Raw genomic sequence first — 19719 nt, 5'->3', positions numbered from 1 at the left:
CCACCTGCAAAGGCAGCAGCCTGTTATATTGACAGTTTGGATCCTTTAAGTCACATTTGCTTTTGGAGGTGGGATTTTTCCGATCAGTTCTACTGGAGAATTTCCATATGGTAAGTTGTATTAAAGTATACAACATAAAGAGTTTTGACAGGTAACATATCCACGAGCCCTCACCGCAACCTGTATGTATGTAGCTCATTCCCATCTGGCTCAAAAACTCCATGTGTCCTTGTGCAATCTGCCCTCCCATCACTTTTCCTGCAGAGGACGCTGACTGGCTTCTCAGTTATAACTAGCTTCCTTTTTTAAATGAATGTAGCCATGCTACAGGTACTCCTTTGAAGGTTACTTTTAATTAATAACGTGGGGGAGGGTGTTCTGGTGGGGGAGGGGCACCCACCTGTCACAAGTATAGCTGTCAAAGGATAATTTATGGGCGCTGACTCTCTACTTCCACCACGTGGGTCCTGGCAGCAAGTGCCTTTACCCACTGAGCCATCTTGCTGGCCAGCAAAGTGTGTTCTTTTATACCTAGTTTCTTTAGCTCAGAAGGAGTTTGATAGTCACCCATGGTATTGCATGTATCAATGGGTTCTGGTGTATCTTTGTACGTATGTGTACAAACATGCTCACTGGCGTGTCCATGTGCGGAGGTCAGAGACTGACACTGGGTGGTGTCCTCTAACATTCCCTACCTAATATTTTGAGGCAGGGTCTCTCACGGAAGCTGTAACTGACCAGACATTATACCTGGGGGGCAGATGCTCTCTGTGAGTGTGAGGTCATCCTGGTCTACATAGAGAGTTCCAGGCCAGTTGGGGCTATAAAATGAAATCTTGTCTCAAAACAACAAGAAACACACACATAACCTGGAACCCGCCTTTTGGTTAGACTAGTCTTTCTGGCTAGCAAGTTCCTGGGATCCAACTATCTCTGCCTCCCCAAGGCTGGGATCACAGGTGTGGGCTACATCCAGTGTTTAACACAGGTACCAGGCAGGTGTGGGCTACGTCCAGTGTTTAACACAGGTGCCAGACAGGTGTGGGCTACGTCCAGTGTTTAACACAGGTGCCAGACAGGTGTGGGCTACGTCCAGTGTTTAACACAGGTGCCAGGCAGGTGTGGGCTACGTCCAGTGTTTAACACAGGTGCCAGGCAGGTGTGGGCTACGTCCAGTGTTTAACACGGGTGCTAGGCAGGTATGGGCAACGTCCAATGTTTAACACGGATGCTGGGCAGGTGTGGACTATGACCAGTGTTTAACATGGGTGCCAGGCAGGTGTGAGCTATGTCCAGTGTTTAACATGAGTGCCACGCAGGTGTGGGCTACGTCCAGTGTTTAACACGGGTGCCAGGCAGGTGTGGGCTACGTCCAGTGTTTAACACGGGTGCCAGGCAGGTATGGGCTAGGCCTCCAAGGTGCTGAAACCTCTGCGGTGAGCCGAGGCACCTGATGCTGTTCTTTTGGTTTACAAAACGAAACTGTCTTATTCTCGTTCATCTATATCAGTTCAAACAGGGCTTTCTTTTTACATGCTGTCCAGGTCTTATGTCTAGCTTTTTGCTTCAAAATGCTGTGGTATCACTATGACATCACCCTGATCCTTGCCCACTCACCTCCACCCTCTGAGAGGAGATTCACTCATCCTCCAGCTGCTTGGTCCACTCTGCATGCCTCTGATGAGTTGCGCGGCGTATAAAAGAGAAAGGGGACTTGCCAGGTGAAATAGCTCTCATACACATGCTTACGTCAATCCTATCACATGGCTCTCCAGAACCGTGCCATTTTCCCGCTGCCAGCCAAGAATACAGGTTATAGGGGTTTCACATTCTTAGACATCATTCAGCTTTCTAATTCTTGCCGAAGAGGTAGAAAGCAGTATTTTGTTTTAAGTTGAATATTTCATAGCCTGAAAGTTTGTTGATCTTTTCCCATGCCTAGCCTAAGGGGTTTCTTAATTCTTCAAAATGCCTATTCCAACTCTTTGTCCATTTCCTATGGCGATATTGAGACCCCCACCCCTTTCTATCTCTGAGTAGGGTCACACAGCCCAGTCTGGCCTTGAACTCAGACCTTTTAAGTTCGCTGCCAACCTTCCTTGATATTGGGATTTGGGGTGTGCACCACCACACTGGCTTCCATGCAGTTCTGGGGGTCACAGCAGGGCTTCCTGCACACTAAGCAAGCCCTCTCCCACGTGTGCTGCAACCCATTGGGGTATCTGCTTCTTGACCGCAGTTCTCTGCGTGTCCAAAACACCATCGCTCAGCAGTTTCCACACTGACGCTCCCCTTCCTGACATACCATCTGCGTGTTAATTGTGTCTGTGGGACCCTTAAAACACGCAGTCTTTACATTTAATTTAAGATAGTTCAACATTTTCTCCCTATGAGTTTCTGTGATTACTGCTTGTCTTTTGTTTCTGTTTTGTTTTCGTGGTCTTGTGCAGCCCAGACTGGCCGTAAACTGGCTCTGCAGCTAAGGACGATCCTTCTTCCTGCACCTTCCAAGTGCTGAGCCCACAGTGTGCACCATGCCCAGCTAGGGTGTCTGCATTTAAGGCTTTGTTCCTGTCCTCCCCAAGACACTCCGCTGTGACTGTCAGCGTGATTACAACTAGAAGTTTCGGAGGGATTAATAAAGAGTGGGGAAGATGGGTGGGTGGCACCATTTCAGGCTGGGGGACTGGACAGAGGGGGGCAGAGGAGAAAGAAGTGGGCACCGTTCTGTTTCCTGATTGCCCTGCTGTCGGCGTGGAGTTCCACACCTGCCCAGCCGCTGATCCTCTCCCTGTTGCTCTCAACAACCAGCACCACCCCTAGGCAATCCTTTACTTCCTTCTAAGTGACTGTTCTCCTTGGAAATCTTCTCTTCTCAAGGTTTTCTTTTTAATTGTGGGTTTGTGTGCGTGTGTGCGTGAGTGCAGGTGCCCAGGGAGGTCAGGCGAGTGCAACTGGCTCCCCCTGGAGTCGCAAGCACACATATGTGGGTCCTAGGAACCGAACCTGGGTCCTCTGCAAGAGGCAGTGCATGCTGCCAACTGCAGTCGTCTCCTTCCCTGACTCTGAGAGCTTGAGGCTCCTTTAAAGTCTACCTTTGTGTGGGGGTTTCCTGGAAGCAGGTCTCCTGAGCTTTCACTGAGATGTGCGCCCTGCTGTTCACAGCGCCCGCGTCACACTCACTAGATCCCTGCAGCAGGGTGTCTGTCTCCACTCTCTAATTTTCAAATTGTTCTCTTTTTTCCCTTCCTGTGTTAGCAGCATCACTAATGCCTTTCACTGTCTGACACTAAAAATGCCTTCATATATGACAGGCAAGAGCCCCTCCGTGCTCCAGAGGACAACTCGGATGTACATAGTTTCAAAGACACAGGAGAAGCTCCTGCGAGCCCAGAGGGAGAGAACCATGGCAAAGGTCAGCCGTCTAGACAAGAGGGCTGGAGCAGGGCTTTAGGACCTGAGAAGAGCGTGGATGACTAAGGCTGTCAACAGCAAAGGGAGGAGATAAGAGAACTATTGGAATTTCCTGTCACACACACAACAAAGATGGGTGATTCTGGGGCTGGGGTATGGCCCAACCGACAGAGTGCCCAGCTTGCATGCCTAAAGTCCTGTGTTCAATCCCCAGCAGCTTATAGAAATAAGGAATGGTGACACACACCTGTAACCTAAGCAACGCAGGAGATGGAGCAGAAGGATCAGTGGTTCAAAGCCATCCTCCACTCTACAGAGAGTTTGAGGCCAGTCTGGGCCACACGAGACCTTGTCTCAAGAGGAAAAACGTTGTGATTTGAGAAGCACACTGATAGGTTTTCCTAATAGTCCAAAACTGACCCGAAAATACAAGTTCCTTCTTCATGACACAAAGTCCCCCACATGGCTTAACTTTTATTCATAATTAGACATTACCTACTTAGTGGAACTCTACAGAAAAAATTACTGAACTATAAAAATCGGATATAAGTAAAACCAGAAGGAGCCTAGAGTGTCCTGCAAAATGAAGTCAGTACCTCCTGAGCAGTCGGTTGACAGGATGCGCAGCAATGAACCCCTGCGTTCAGACAGCTCCTCTCCGCCCACATTCTGACCCTTGCTCTAGAATCAGCATGTTTCCAGTACTGCCGCAAATTGGGCATAGTGAGAAATCAGTTATTCTTGCTTAAGTTTCAGATTTGAGTCAGTACAGCCATGAATTTCTTGGTTATGGGCTGCTTAGAACTCTACAGTTAGTCCCAGCGCACACTGACTACAGTTAGTCCCAGCGCACACTGACTACAGTTAGTCCCAGCGCACACTGACTACAGTTAGTCCCAGCACACACTGACTACAGTTAGTCCACTGCACACTGACTACAGTTAGTCTCAGTACACACTGACTACAGTTAGTCCACTGCACACTGACTACAGTTAGTCTCAGTACACACTGACTACAGTTAGTCCCAGTACACACTGACTGCAGTTAGTCCTAGCACACATTGACTACAGTTAGTCCACTGCACACTGACTACAGTTAGTCCACTGCACACTGACTACAGTTAGTCCACTGCACACTGACTACAGTTAGTCCCAGCACACACTGACTACAGTTAGTCCCAGTACACACTGACTACAGTTAGTCCCAGCACACACTGACTACAGTTAGTCCCAGCGCACACTGACTACAGTTAGTCCACTGCACACTGACTACAGTTAGTCCCAGTACACACTGACTACAGTTAGTCCCAGCGCACACTGACTACAGTTAGTCCCAGCACACACTGACTACAGTTAGTCCCAGTACACACTGACTACAGTTAGTCCCAGTACACACTGACTACAGTTAGTTCACTGTACACTGACTACAGTTAGTCCACTGTACACTGACTACAGTTAGTCCACTGCACACTGACTACAGTTAGTCCACTGCACACTGACTACAGTTAGTACACTGCACACTGACTACAGTTAGTCCACTGCACACTGACTACAGTTAGTCCCAGCACACACTGACTACAGTTAGTCCCAGCACACACTGACTACAGTTAGTCCACTGCACACTGACTACAGTTAGTCCCAGTACACACTGACTACAGTTAGTTCACTGCACACTGACTACAGTTAGTCTCAGTACACACTGACTACAGTTAGTCCCAGTACACACTGACTGCAGTTAGTCCTAGCACACATTGACTACAGTTAGTCCACTGCACACTGACTACAGTTAGTCCCAGCACACACTGACTACAGTTAGTCCTAGCACACATTGACTAGTTAGTCCGCTGCACACACTGACTACAGTTAGTCCCACTGCACACTGACTACAGGTAAGACCCAGTGCACACTGACTGGCCTTCAGATGGCTGTGGGGTACTGCTAAGGAACGTGCAGAAGGAAAGACAGCTCCAGACTTAAGGATTCTGTGTATTACACAGGTGGGGGTCAGACCCCTAGACACCAAGTGCTGAATGCAGACCTGTCTCCACTCAGCACCAACTCACTTAAAACTCAGTTTTCCCATGGAAAGAGATGGCATGCCTTTAATCCTACTACTTAGGAGGCAGAAGCAGGTGGATCTCTGTGGGGTTGAGGCCAGCCTCGTCTACATAGCCAGTTCTAGGCCAGTCAACGCTGCATCTTGAGATCCTGTCTCTAAACAAACAAAAATCCCAAGCCCTGGTTTTCCCATCTGTAAAACTGGATAAGAATGGTCAAGCGAGGCATTAAGAACGTGCTAAGCCACATGCATCTCAACTTTAAAATGTGGAAATACTACCAAATACACCTACCAGGGCCAAAGCAAGCATGAAGCTGGCGTGGTGGTACAGACATTAGTTATCTCCTAACTACAGAGATGGAAGCAGAAATCGAGATCACTCTTAGCTACTAATCAACTTTGAGGCCCTCCTGGGCTATGTAAGACCTGTTCACACACACACACACACACACACACACACACACACACACAGAAACGTAAGCTTAGCTCAAAGAACATGAATCTTCAACATATTTTAGTAGAGACTGGAGAGATGGGTCGGTGGTGAAGAGAACTTGTTGCTCTTTTACAGGACTCAAGTTTGATTCCCAGCACCCACGTGGCAACTCATAGCCATCAGCAACTCTAGTTCCAGGGGATCTGACACCCTCTGCTGACCTCTGTGGGCAACAGGCACATAAGTGGTATACATGTATGCATGGAGGCAAAACGCCCATAAACGTAAAATAAGTAAATCATAAATCTAAATTTAAAAAAAAAATATGCAAGTTCTTAGAATATATTAAAATATAAGTTTAAGTGTGGTAGTATGTGCCTACAATTCCAGCACTTGGGAGGCTGAGGTGGGAGAATTTGAGGCCCAAGAGCTGTGAATAACAGGCCCCATGGTGAGGCTGTAATACAATAAATAAGCAAATAAATATAAATCAACAATTTAAAACAAAATTTAAAAAAAATCCCTATCATGGCTGCTGAATTTTGGGGACAGATACAGGGGCCTGCTAGGAATAGGACTTCTAAAATACAAAAATGTCCAGAAGGCTATGGTGCAGGGCCACTTCTGCTGGCTATAAGCGAAGTCTCCTGAACCAAAGATAGCACACAGCTCAAAGTGTTTATGCCTGGGATGAAACCAGAGATGTACTTATGTGCTTATACGAAGCCAAAAACAACACAGTGACTCCTGGAAGGAAACCAAACAAAGCCAGTGATCAGGGGAAAGGTGATCTGGGGAGCTTGTGCCCATGGCAACAGTGGCATGGTTCGTGTCAAATTCCTACAACAGCCACTGGGCACAGAATCTGTGTGAGGCTGCACCCCTCCCAGATATAAATGAGTGAAAAACAAATAAAGGTGCATTTGTTAAAAACAGAAAACATAAAAACAAAACCAAAGGCAACACCCTCCATCACGTATACTGAAAATACATTCTTTGTTATTTGTTTTAACTTTGCTTAAAATTTTACAATTTCTTTCATATAAAAATTTAATAGCCAAGAGTAGCATCTTCCATTTTCCTTTTATGATTCCTGACCTGATGTCACGGCAATGAACTCTTTCCAGCCTTAATATTACACTCTTTATAACCTTGATATGGAATTGATTTTTGTGTGAGATATGAGAAGGATTTAACTTGCACTTTTCTGACTAAATTAGGCAACAGACTGAAAACAAAGCAGGATAACCCATCACCGCCCTCAGACCTCAGTCCCTGTCTCTCAGGACCGCACATCTGTGCACAAGGCTCCCGCACTGCAGGTCACAGGTCCACCATCTTCCTACGCTGGAGGCGCCGTTCCATTACTGTGCCTCAGAACAGACTCAGATGTCTAGAAGGGCAAGTCTCTTGCCTTATATTATTATTATTACTCTCAATTTTAAAAAAGTTAGGGTCTGGAGAATTGGCTCAGCAGTTAAGAGCACTACAAGTTGCTCTTGTAGGGGACCTGGGTTCGACTCCCAGTACCCACATGATGGCTTACAACCACCTGCAATTGCAGTCCCGGGAGATCTAATGCCATCTTCTGACCTCCCGTGAAGACCAGGCACACACGTGATGCACTTACACATGCAGACAAAACGTTCACACACATAAAATAATAATGCTAATAAATCTTTAACAAAGAGGGGGCTGGAGAGATGGCTCAGTGGTTAAGAGCATTGCCTGCTCTTCCAAAGGTCCTGAGTTCAATTCCCAGCAACCACATGGTGGCTCACAACCACCAGTAAAGAGGTCTAGCGCCCTCTTCTGGCCTTCAGGCATACAGACAGAATATTGTATACATAATAAATAAATAAATATTAAAAAAAAATCTTTAACAAAGAATTACATTTCTTTATCTTGTGTGCATGTCTAGGCATGTGCAAACATGCCACTGTGCACACGTGGCGGTCAGAGCACAGCCTGCAGTAGTCTGTTCTCTCCTTCTACCACGTGGGTGCTGGGGACCAAACTCGGTCAGGGCTTTGCAGCAAGCTCCTTAACTCACTGAGCCTTCTTGTCAGCCCCAACTCTTTCTTCTAAAATAAAGATTTTAATGAAATAGGTTCAATTTTTAAAAAATACTTTAAAATAAAATTCACAGTCACCTAGACAGGTCTTCTGACGTTTGGCAAATATATAAACTTGTGTGGGCACGACCTCAAACGAGATGGGTAGTGTTTTTATCATCAGGGAAAATCCCTTCAAGTTCCCACGGTCCTCCGCACAAATCAATCACTGACGTAAATCTCTATAGCCAAGGACTAGTCTAGCCCTTTCTAGAACTTAATCTAAGTGTAATCACATGATCTGTACTCTTTCCTACCTGCTTCTGGCACGCGGAGCATGGCCATGGGATTCACCCAAGTTGTCTCATGCAACAGTAGCTTGTTCCCGCTTCAATGCTAAGTGACGCTCCCCTGTGCACTACAGCACACTGTTTCACTCGTCCCTAACAGAAACTGGGGGTGTTTTCAGTATCCGCTATTGTTAATAAATCTGCCATGGACATTTGCCTCCGAATCTTTGTGCAGACAGAGGTTTTCATGCCTCTCGAGTAAATGGTTACAGACACACAGACATGCATGCTTAATTTCTTACAATGTGTTTCTAAGCTTGAAGTGACCCACACTATCTTGCTGGGGGCTCTGTTGGCCTTGAGAGAGTGGCCCACAGTAGGTCTTGCTCTTGTGTGAGCCCTTGACACCTAGGACATGGCCTGGCAGTGTCTCTGCTGCATACCACTGCTAGAGTGGGGACTCCGGTGTCCCAGCATTGCTTTTCCTCGTCACTCCTCCTGCCACCTCTCTGTCATCCTAGGGCAGAGCTGCAGGTGGGCCCCTCAGGGTTTCTGCCCCGGGAGCAACAGCTCAGACTCACTGGAGTCCTCCCACGGATGTCTAATACCCCTGGATGGGCCTCCCACAAACTCCCCTGCTCCGGATGCCCCAGTGCTGCTCCAGGTATCTCTGAGTAGCAGAAGCCACCACTACCCATCCCACTTGGACCTCTGAACAGACGGGTGGTGTACTGGCAGGAAGTTGGGCAGCTAGGGAGCTCACTCAGTGTGTTACTTCTCAGTGGCTGAAATCCACACCCGTGACCCTGGATGGACACGGCCCTTTTGTTTTTGTTTTTTCTTTTGGTTTTTCGAGACAGGGTTTCTCTGTAGCTTTGGAGCCTGTCTTGGAACTCCCTTTATAGACCAGGCTGGACTCGAACTCACAGAGATCCGCCTGCCTCTGCCTCCCGAGTGCTGGGATTAAAGGCGTGCGCCACCACAGCCTGGCCTTTTTTTTTTCACAAGGCCCTTTTGTTATTCCGCCCACGGAACCATTACTTATAACGCTACAGCTACTTCTGCCACCACTTACTCTGTCGTCACGGGAGGTGAATATCTAAGCCACGGCAGAAATGCCACCCCCCACTTCCCTTTCTGAAAAGATTAACTGCATTATCTGTGTGTGTCTGTGTGCACGTGATCTGATCCAGCTGCCCTCACTCCCCCTGACTGACAGTGGAACTTCCTTGTGGTCTGTAGTTGACAAGGATGTTTGTGTTCTTTCTGGACGGTGGGTCTCCACAGAAGGATTAGATGTATAAAAGGTTGCTGGGCAAAATAAAGGCTGCTGTTCTTCCACCTGAAAAGAAGCATCTGTGTCTCAATCCCAGCAACCCCCGCCAGTCTTGGCTATCCAGGTTGCGCTGGCTGCAGCATGCTCGTATGTGTATGTGGGTAGGGGTACTTGCAGAGGCCAGAGGGGTGTTGGATCTGCTGGAGTTCCAGGTGGGTGACTGGATTATCTGTGTGTCTGTGTGCACGTATGTGTATGTGGGTAGGGGTACTTGTAGAGGCCAGAGGGGTGTTGGATCTCCTGGAGCTGGAGTTACAGGTGGGTGAGAGCCACCCAGTGTGGGCACTGAGAACTGAACTCGGGTCCTTTGTCCTATGCCTATTAGCTCAGTCCAGCCTGACCTTTTTAAATACCAGACACAATTTCCAACTGACTTGCTCCCTGAGGTTTTCAGCAGCAATCAGATGAGAAGCACGTATTTCAGGCCCTTCTGTTACAATCCTTCACAAATATGAAGCTGAGCGGACTTACATCACTTCAGTTAAACACAGGGGCATACATTTGTAAAGATCCCACCACACAGGAGAGTGCTGGAAGATCCATTTTATTAAGAAGAAATAGCAGAACTTTAAATCCATATGCATAGTTTCTATGAAACAGGGTACTGGAATCATTTCCAAAGGAGACACCTACCTCTTAGTCAGAGCAATGGCCCAGATAAACAATCAGAAAAGAGAAACTCGAGTACTTTATCCCCTCCTGGGAAGAAGAAACGAAAGGACGTCTAAAGCTTTCTAACCCCGAGGAGTATGTTGGTTTGCTTAGTAGTTTATAAAAATAACTGTGTGAAAGACAGATGTGTGTATTTTTATCACATTATAATATTAATTCTACTGTGTGTGTGTGTGTCAGTCTGAATGTAATTGACCCCCATAATCTCACAGGGTATGAGATTAGAAGGTGTGGCCTTGTTGAAGAAAGTGTGCCACTGTGGGGGCACTTTGAGGTTTCCTATGCTCAGGACACTGCCCAGGGTCTCAGTCAACTTTCCTGCTGCCTGTGAGATACAGGACTTTCAGCTACCTTCTGTCTGCACACTGCCATGCTCCCGCCATGATGGTAATGGACTGAACCTCTGAAACCGTGCTTTCTTTATCAGAGTTGCCATACCTTGTCTCAGGAAACCAAAAAATAACAACAACAGACTTGCCATGATCACAGTGTCTCTTCACAGCAATAAAAACCCTAAGATGGTATGTATATTTGTTTGTGTGCATGTGTGTGTGAGTGTATGTGCTTGTAGACATGTATGTATGTGAATGAATGTGGGTATAGGAGTGTGGCTATGGACATGAGTATGTATGCATATGTGTGAGTGTGTATGAGTGTGAGTATGCATGCACGTATATGCATGTGCGAGTACGTGTGTTATGTGTAGGTATGTGTGAATATGTGTATGTCAGTGTGTAGGTGTATGTACATGTGTATATGAGTGTGTGTGTATGTATGTCAGTGTATGTATGTGTGCATGTGGGTGTTCATGTGTATATGTGTATATGTGAGTACATGTGTGTGTATATATGCACCTGTGTGTGTATGCAGTGCTGGGGGCTGAACCCTGGGTTGCATATTAGGCCAGAACTTTACCAGTTTTACCAGAAGTCATGTTCCCAGCTCCATATATATATATATATATATATTTTTCCCTCTCCTCAGTTTTGAGACAAGATCACAGTAAGTTGCCCAGAGTAGCCTTGAAATCACCATGTGGCTCAGCTGATCTTGAGCTTTTGATCTTTTTTTTTTTTATGGGGTGTTTTGAGACAGGGTTTCTCTGTGTAGCTCTGGCTGCCCTGGAACTCACTCTGTAGACCAGGCTAGCCTCAAACCTGGAGACTGGCCTGCCTCTGCCTTCCCAGTGCTGGGACTGAAGGTGAGTCCCATGCCCAGTGAGCTTCTGGTCTTTTAGTGACAGCCTCCTGCGCAGCTCTGAGTAAGGACCTGGACCACCGGGCTCAGCTTATCTGCTTCTGAAACAGTGTCTTGGCATAGAGCCCAGCCCGCATCAGCTTCTCCACTGTGGGGTTTGTAAGTGTGTGTACAACATCTTGTTCCCCCCCGCTATTTTTCATCTGAATCGTTAAAAGATTTGGTTTTCTTATTCTATTTTTTTTTTGCTTTTCTGAGTCAGTGACTCAACTGTGTAGCCTTGGCTGGCCTGGCTCACTAGACCAGGCTGGCCTCAAACTCACAGAGACCTGCCTGCTTCTGCCTCCTGGTGCTGGGATTAAAGGTCTATGCCACCACACCTGGCTTTTAAATTATTTTTAATGGTGTGTGTGTGTGCATGTGTGTGCGTGTGCATGCGTGTGTGCATGTGTATGTGTGTGTATATTTGTGTGAAACAGGTATTCATGGAGACCAAAGCATCTGATTTCTCAAAGCTAGAGTTGGGTCACCTGACTTGGGTCTTCTGCAAGAGCAGCAACCTCTTTAAACCACTGAGCCATCTCTTTAGCCCTCTCTATGGCACTGTATAAAACAGGTTGATAACCAGGCTAATCTCAAAATACTCTTTGAAGGTAAGCATCTGACCCAGGCCTCTGGTATATGCGTTTATCCAGAAGCTGCCCAAGGCTAAGTAGATTGCACCCCTCTACAACAAGCCTTGTAATCGCTAGAACTGCAAAACTTCTATCTGGAAGATACTCACACCTTTAATCCCAGCACTTGGAAGGCAGAGGCAGGCAGCTCTCTGTGAGTCTGAGGCTAGTCCAGTCTACATCATGAGTTCTAGTCCAGCCAGAGCTACATAGCAAGACCCAACACACACACGCACACGCACACGCACACACCCTAACCTCCAACAAGGCAACCAACAGGGCCTGCCTCTTTTGCTGAGTGAAGGTCTCTCTCTGCCTTGGTGTCTCACCTAGGCTTGCTCCTCTTCCTCTCAGACTACAACACAGAGATGCCACAGTGAGACAAACTCAACATCCTATTCCAAATCAAATATCTAAGAGGCTTGAGAGAGAGAATGTTGGGAACATTGTGATTACTGGTTAATCAGCTCACAACACAAAACACAGCTGTGGTGACTAAGAATGAGCCACCCAGGCCCTCAGACAGCACACTGGCTGTGAGCAGCTGCCACTGTAATCTAACCAACCTCCATGTTGCCTCCTCAACTTCCCTCCCCACCCCCCCCTTTTTTTTTCTTTTTTGAGCCAGAGTTTCACTAGGTGACATAAGCTGCTCTGGACCTCTCTATGTAGACCAGGCTGGCCTCGAACTCACAGAGATCTGCATGCCTCTGCCTCCCGATTACTGTACCATGTGGGCCGCCAGTTCCAGGTTCTCTTTTCTCCCTGTCTTCCCTCTCATTCCCTCCTTTGCTTTTTAATACCTCTTTGAGAGCCCTTTCTCTCTCTCTTTTTATCAAGTAGAATACAGCACTAAATCCTCTTCAAAATTTGTTATAGTTTTCGATATGAAACGGGTCTTAAAGATGGAAAATCAGAATTCAATTCCAGCTCAACTGTGTGGCCCTGGTATTAATTAAGCGGCTGGGGTTTGTCCAACTGGAAAATAAAAATTAAAGACATCTTTACAGACTGGTATTAAGAATTAAATTAAATTAAATTAGGTGAAATAAAATGTATCTATTGTCTGGCCGAATGCCTGCTATTATGGGTCTTCCATAATGCTAATTCCTTTCTACTTCTCTAGGAAAATATTATTTAATCCTTAGTTATGACTTCGACATGCAGCTACTATTCAGAATTCTATACTGCCTGATACAGAGGTTCCTTACCTTGGAGTACCCAATCTTAATTCTAAAAATAAATCGAGGCAGAAAAATTTAAATAATTTCTTGCAACACAAAATAGTGATAATTATAAGCTAAGCCTTTAAAACACACACACAGACACATAGACACACAAAGACACACACACACACACACGCACACGCACACGCACAGTGTCATATAGCTCAGGATGACCTTGAACTCACTATGTGGCCAAGGATGATCCTGAACTTCTGATTCTGACTTCACCTTCTGAGCACTAGGATTACGGGTGGGAGCCACCAGAACTAGTTTTATTGGTGCTGGGCGTTGTGCACGCTAGGCAGGCACTCCACCAACTGAGCCCAGTCCCAGCACAAGCTAAACATTTAAGAGGCACGAACATTCTACACAAAGCCATAAAGATTCAGTATGGTATTTTATATTTCACCTTAAAATTTCCCAAGTAGTTTAGACCATGTGGGAAAAACCTGATCTGTGTCACAGCCACAGCTGTCTCATTAGAGCCTCAGGACAGTGGTGGCCAGGTGCCGGCTACATCTTCCACTTCATTTTAACTTTGCCCCAGAGACCGACTCTACTCTCTAGACCAGTTAGTTATATGCTGACATCCAGGAGCTGTCCATAAAAATAAAACTGGTTTTGAGAAGAATCCGACTAGGCCTGGTTTCCTAAACCAGGCTAGGATTAAACAAAACGGCAAAGAAGAGCCACGGGGGTTCCCCGTGTGGTGCTTGAAGCTGTAGCCAAGAACCGAATGCGTGGTGATGGGTGTCAAGTAAGGTCATTCTCTCAACTGCACGCCTGTAACACAGAGGACATCGGGGAACAGAAACTAGAACGGTCAGGCCGCGAGGGGGACACTATGTCACACCTGAGACCAGACGCTCATATGGAGGGAAGGGGTTGGGAGTTGCTGGGTCACTGGTATTCGAGTTAGATGTAAGTTCAATACCAACGGGCTGAAAAGATGGAGACAGTGTCCCCGGGGGAAATGAAACAAAAACAACACCAAACTGAAAACGCAAGGAAAAAGGAAAGATGGAAGTTCTAAGGACAGAAAAATAAACCAGCTTAAATACCAAACCCCAAGGCAGTAACCGAGAAGTAAGGGTGGGGTGCATCTGACTAATTAAAAAAAGACAAGAGCCTTTGGGAACTTGAAATCCGGGTACAGTCTGAGGTTTGAACCCAAGAAGAGCACATTCTCACCGAGCACATAAAGGAAACTGAGACACGCCACAGCATGCAGATTGAAGAGGGGGGGCAAGCATCAAAGCTCTCAGCCTGCAGCGACTGGAGGGTGGGAGGTGTCTACGCCTACTCCCCACGGGCCTGGCAGCTGCGCATAAGCTACAGGCTCGGTGGGAACCACGGTGGCCATACTTACTGGAGTCTTCCCATTGGAGCAGGTGCAGCTTCCAAGCAGAATAATACAAAAATCCCAGGACCAGGAAGAGGCAGAGGGCTAGCAGCAGATTGCGCACAAATACCAAGAGTCCCATCTTCACATGATTTACCATGTCCTACATGACCTGAGAGCAAAAATAAAAAAGCCATTAAGATATAAAGCTATTATCATCCTTACGCGTGAAGAAACTTCAGAGACGGTTTCCACGTGAAGGGCAACCAGTAACTCATGGCAAGGCACCTGTCTCAAGGAGCCCTTTCTGGATGGCTCAGCACCACGTCCTCCATGACCAACAGCCAATCAGATCATTTTTGTAAAAGTGTACTTTTTTGGGTTTCTGGTTTTTGTTGGTTTTTTGAGACAGGGTTTCTCTGTGTAACAACCATGGCTGTCCTGAACTCTCTTTATAGACCAGGCTGACCTCAAACTCACAGAGATCCATCTGCCTGTGCCTCCTCAGTGCTGATATTAAAGGCGTGCACCACCATGACTGCCTTGTAAAAGTTTGTTTTTATTCCATGTGTATTGAGTATTTTGTCAGTGTGTGTGTGCATGTGTGTGTACCATGTGTGTGTTTAGTGCCTGCAGAGGCCACAAGAGGACATCAGATTCCCTGAAAATGGAGGTACAGATGGTTGTGAGCTGCCATGTGGATACTGGGAACTGAGGCTGGGTCCTCTGAAACAGCGGCAAGTGTTCTTAATGACCAAGCCAGCAATCTAGCCTCTTAATTCTCAAAAAAAAGGTTTTTAAAAGCTGTATGTTTATCTGTGGGTGTACCGACATGCCTGAATGTACATCACGTGCATTCAGGCACCAGGGAGCCCTGCGACTGGAATTGTAGGCAGTTGTAAGAAGCCCAATGGGGAGGGGGTGCTGAAAACCCAACCCGAATCCTCTAGAAAAACTATACATGTTCTTAACCACTGAGCCCTCTCTCTAGCCCTCTGTAAATTATGAGTATCCTCCTGCGTGTGGTGGGGCATATTCAATTATGAGTGCGGGTGCCTCAGGAGTCCAGAAGAGGACCTCAGCTCCCCCAGAGCTGAGTTACAGGTGGTTGTGAGCCACTCGAGGGGGGTGCTGGGAACTATGTTCCCCCAAATCAGTTTATACTCTGCATCCATTTTGCACACAGCACCATTACTTGGTTCTCTTTTGCATCGTTCAAAACAAGGCTCTCTCTACACAGCCTAGGCTGACCTAGAACTTGGCCAGTGTAGCCCAGATTGGCCCTAAGGCTATGATCTTTCTGTCTCAGCCTCTGAGTGCTGGCTGAGACTTTCAGCGTGTGCCACCATGCCCAGCTCATAACCATTTCTAACGTAAAATCTGAAAATGTTGCTGCCATGCTCAAACTCCTTTGAATTTATTTTCTTCTGCTGCTAAATCAAGGTAGGGGCAGACTAAACAGTTTATAGAAAAATCCATTCATTATCTCAGAGTCCTGAAGGCCAACACCCTATTACTGAGTAGCTCAGCCAGGTCCTTAGTGTAGTCACGTGAGAGTGAGCCAGTGTGCCAGGGGCTGCACACTTCCCAGAAGGCCCAGAAGAGAACCCCAGTCCGTGCTCACTCCAGCTGCTCCCCGAATCTCACCCCTGCAGCTGGCTCCCTTGTAGGAAGGACCAATCTTTGCTCTGCAGTCTTTCTCTAACTTTCTCCATGGCCCCATGAGCCGTGGAGACTAAGCCTCTCTCACTCTCCGATTTGCCCTTCTTGAGAGCCCGCTTTTAGCTGAAGAAATCCTTCACTTTCCAGGACTCCTGTGATTATACTGGGCCCAGTTACTTAATCCAGGCTAATTGTCCTCTTTAAGCGGCCATAATCTTCATTTTATCTAGAAAGAGCCTTTGCCAAGTCAGGTGACATATTCACAGGCTCCAACATTCAGGGTGCTGGCAGCTTCGGGGACCACTCAGCCTCAAGGATCTCTCGCTCTGTTCTAAGTTCTTCGGAAGTCTGCTCTATAGCATAGGTCCCTGCCACTTTTCAGGCTGCCCCTGATTCTCTGAGCCTCATCAGTGCCCGGTGCATTAGCCACTCTCTCAATGCCACCTCATTTCCCTTCCCAAGGCCTGCCTGTCTGCAACCCATTTTCCACCCCCTTTGCTGTATAGTAGACCCTTTGATACAAACTAGATTGTGCCACCGTCAAAGAAGACTTCCCTGGCTCAGACCCCACACCCCTGTCTCAATCACTTAACCCAGTTACCAAATAACATGAAAAAGACACTGTGTAAATATTAGTAATGGGGATATGGCTCAGAGGATAAGGTGCCTGCGGCTGAGCTTAATGGCCTGAGTTCATTCCATGCAACCCCCAAGGTAGAAGGACAGAGCTGTCCTCTGACTTCCAAGTGCGCTATGGCATGCCCGTCCAAGCCCAACACACACAGTATAGAAATCAGCACAGGAATAGCTGGGTGGTGGTGGTTCACACCTTTAATTCAAGCACTCAGGAGGCAGAGGCAGATGGATCTCTGAGTTCGAGGCCAGCCTGGTCTACAAAGCGAGTTCCAGGACAGCCAGGGTTGCACAAAGAAACCTTGTCTTGAAAAAAACAAACGAACAAACAAAAAGAAATAAGTGTAATAAAAATTTAAGTATAATAATGAGATAAAAAGTTAATTTGCGGATGATGGAATGGCCCACTTATGAGAGCTTTGCCCTCATGACTGAGAAAGACACCAGAATAAATGGGAAATTCAATAAGGTAGGTGATTATAAGATTAATTTACAAAAAAGTTAAGACTGTCTTTAAAAACATGCCAAAGATATACAATTGGAAAATGTAAGATAAGGGGCTGGAGAGATGCTCAGTGGGTAAAAGCACTGCCTGCTCTTCCAGAGGACCCAGGTTCAGTTTCCAGCACCCACATGGCAGCTCACAATTGTCTGATACCTTCACAACAAAGCACATAAAATAAAGTTAAATAAATTATTTTTTTTAAAGAAAGAAAGAAAGGAAGGAAGGAAGGAAGGAAGGAAGCAACTGAAGTTGTACAGGGAGTGGCTAAACTTTGCTTTGTCTATATCTTCTCAACACAACAGTGGGTGAGAGGACCTTGCAACATTTAATGCAACAGTGGACACCAGCAGTTTTCTGATCAAGCTGTGTGCTCTGCCAGCCTGGGGACAGCATCAGATCCCATGGGTGGAGAGCACGGGCTCACAGACCCATGCCAGGTGCCAATCACAAGCCCCAGCTGGGTTTCCCAGTACTTCTGACCCAGGGGCTACAAACCAGAGCTCTCCAGACTGCCTGCCTAGGTTCCATTCATTTGTTGGGCTGGCTCACAAATCCCAAAGAAACACTTGTATTTAGCAGTTGAATACAAGACATTACAAAGGATAAAGAAAAAGAGCATGGTAGGTCACACAAAGGAAAAGGGACAGAGGGCTTCCATGGCCTCTGCTGCTGGCACCCCAGGAATCTTGACCTGTTTAACGGCAACCTTTTGTGTTTTGTGGAGACTTAGGTACGTGGACCAAAATTTACACCATGACCACTGGTATCCAACTTCAAATCCCTGAAAAGCGTGGGGAGTGGGACTAAAGGCCCCAGCCCTTTACTGCAACCTCAGTCTCATCAGACAAATCATGGTTTGGATGAGAACAGTGACTCCCCAGGCTACTATGTTTGAATATGTGGTCCACAGTTGGTGGAATTGTTAGGGAAGGATTAGGAGGTGTGGCCTTGAGAGAGAGGCAATGTATTACTGGGGTGGGCTTTAAGGTTTCAAAAGATCCAAGTCATTTCCAGTGTCCCTCTCTCTGCCTCGGGGTTGGGTCTCAAGGTATAAGCTCCAGAGTCATGCCTGCCTGCCCAATGGCCATGATTCCTGCCGTGGTCAGCGACTAAGCCTCTGAAACCGTAAGCCTAAAACTAAATGCTTTTGATGGAGGAAGGTCATTGGTTAAATAAAAAGAAACTGCTTGGCCCTCATTGGTTAGAAGATAGGTGAGAGGAGTAAACAGAACAGAACGCTGGGAGGAAGAGGAAGTGAGCTCAGACTCCACAGCTCTCCTCTCGGGAGCAGACGCCTCAGAGAGATGCCATGCTCTGCTCTCCCGGGCAGACGCATGCGATGAAGCAAGCCGCCAGGTTAGACATGCTGAACCTTTCCTGGTAAGACCAGTGCTCACAGATTATTAGAGATGGGTTGATCGGGATGTGAGAATTAGCCTGTAAGGGCTAGAGCTAAAGAGCCAAGCAGTGTTTAAATGAATACAGTTTGTGTGTTGTTATTTCGGGGCATAAGCTAGCCAGGCGGCTGGGGTGCCAGGGACGCAGCCCCGCTGCCCCTTATTACTACATGCTTTCTTTTATAGGTTGTCTTGGTCATGTTTTTTTTTTCCATAGCAGCAGAAAAGGAACTAAGAGAACCAGTCTCCAGCCTACAGCCATACAGCAGCTGCCACAGGCACACATCAAGGGATCACTTTTGATATTCTAAAGATTTTAGGAGTTATACTGCCAGGAGACAGAGGCGAAGACCAATTGTACGTGTCACAGTAGCTCCAATGAAAATTTACCTTCTCTTATATAAAAATAATTCAAGCTTTAGTTGCTTTAATTATTAACAGACATGGGGCAAGACAAACATAGTGGGGCCACAAGTGGATTCTAGACATGAGCCCCTTCAGACAGACATACAGACATATAGGTATGAGTTTATCGCTATACCCGTAAGTACATTTATCCGATGCTAACACATCCATATAAAGACCCAAGAGGCACCAGAGGCACCGTAATTGCTATGCTAGCTGCTCCTAGGGAACAGGAAGGGGTGTGACACATGGGTCCTTGGGAGGTCTCTGCTTTCATTGATACACTTTAGAATTGTATTTGTTATGAGTCACAGTATTGTCTCCATAACTGAAATTATAATGTTTCTACTCAGCTCTGCTACAAACAGAAAGGAGTCCTGTATCGGGGACCAGTGTGATGGCTCAGCGGGTGGGGCTG

At 46.8% G+C, this 19719-nt stretch overlaps 1 protein-coding gene across 6 annotated transcripts in view; it reads right to left on the bottom strand.

The window, feature by feature from the left end:
* Positions 1 to 19719, bottom strand: part of St3gal3 (ST3 beta-galactoside alpha-2,3-sialyltransferase 3) — a 218488-nt gene that overhangs the window by 176071 nt on the left and 22698 nt on the right. For all 6 annotated transcript variants that reach the window (XM_041651927.1, XM_041651921.1, XM_041651922.1 and 3 more), the window contains exon 2: positions 14727 to 14871. In XM_041651927.1, the coding sequence (XP_041507861.1) occupies positions 14727 to 14859 (133 nt within the window). In that variant the 5' untranslated portion in view covers positions 14860 to 14871. The remainder of the gene's footprint in view (positions 1 to 14726; positions 14872 to 19719) is intronic.

The sequence above is a fragment of the Microtus oregoni genome, unplaced genomic scaffold, assembly GCF_018167655.1.
Source record: "Microtus oregoni isolate MIOR12 unplaced genomic scaffold, Mior012 000005F_ref0000423, whole genome shotgun sequence".
NCBI classification, from domain to species: Eukaryota; Metazoa; Chordata; class Mammalia; order Rodentia; family Cricetidae; genus Microtus; species Microtus oregoni.
This window is presented reverse-complemented; position numbering and strand designations above follow the sequence as displayed.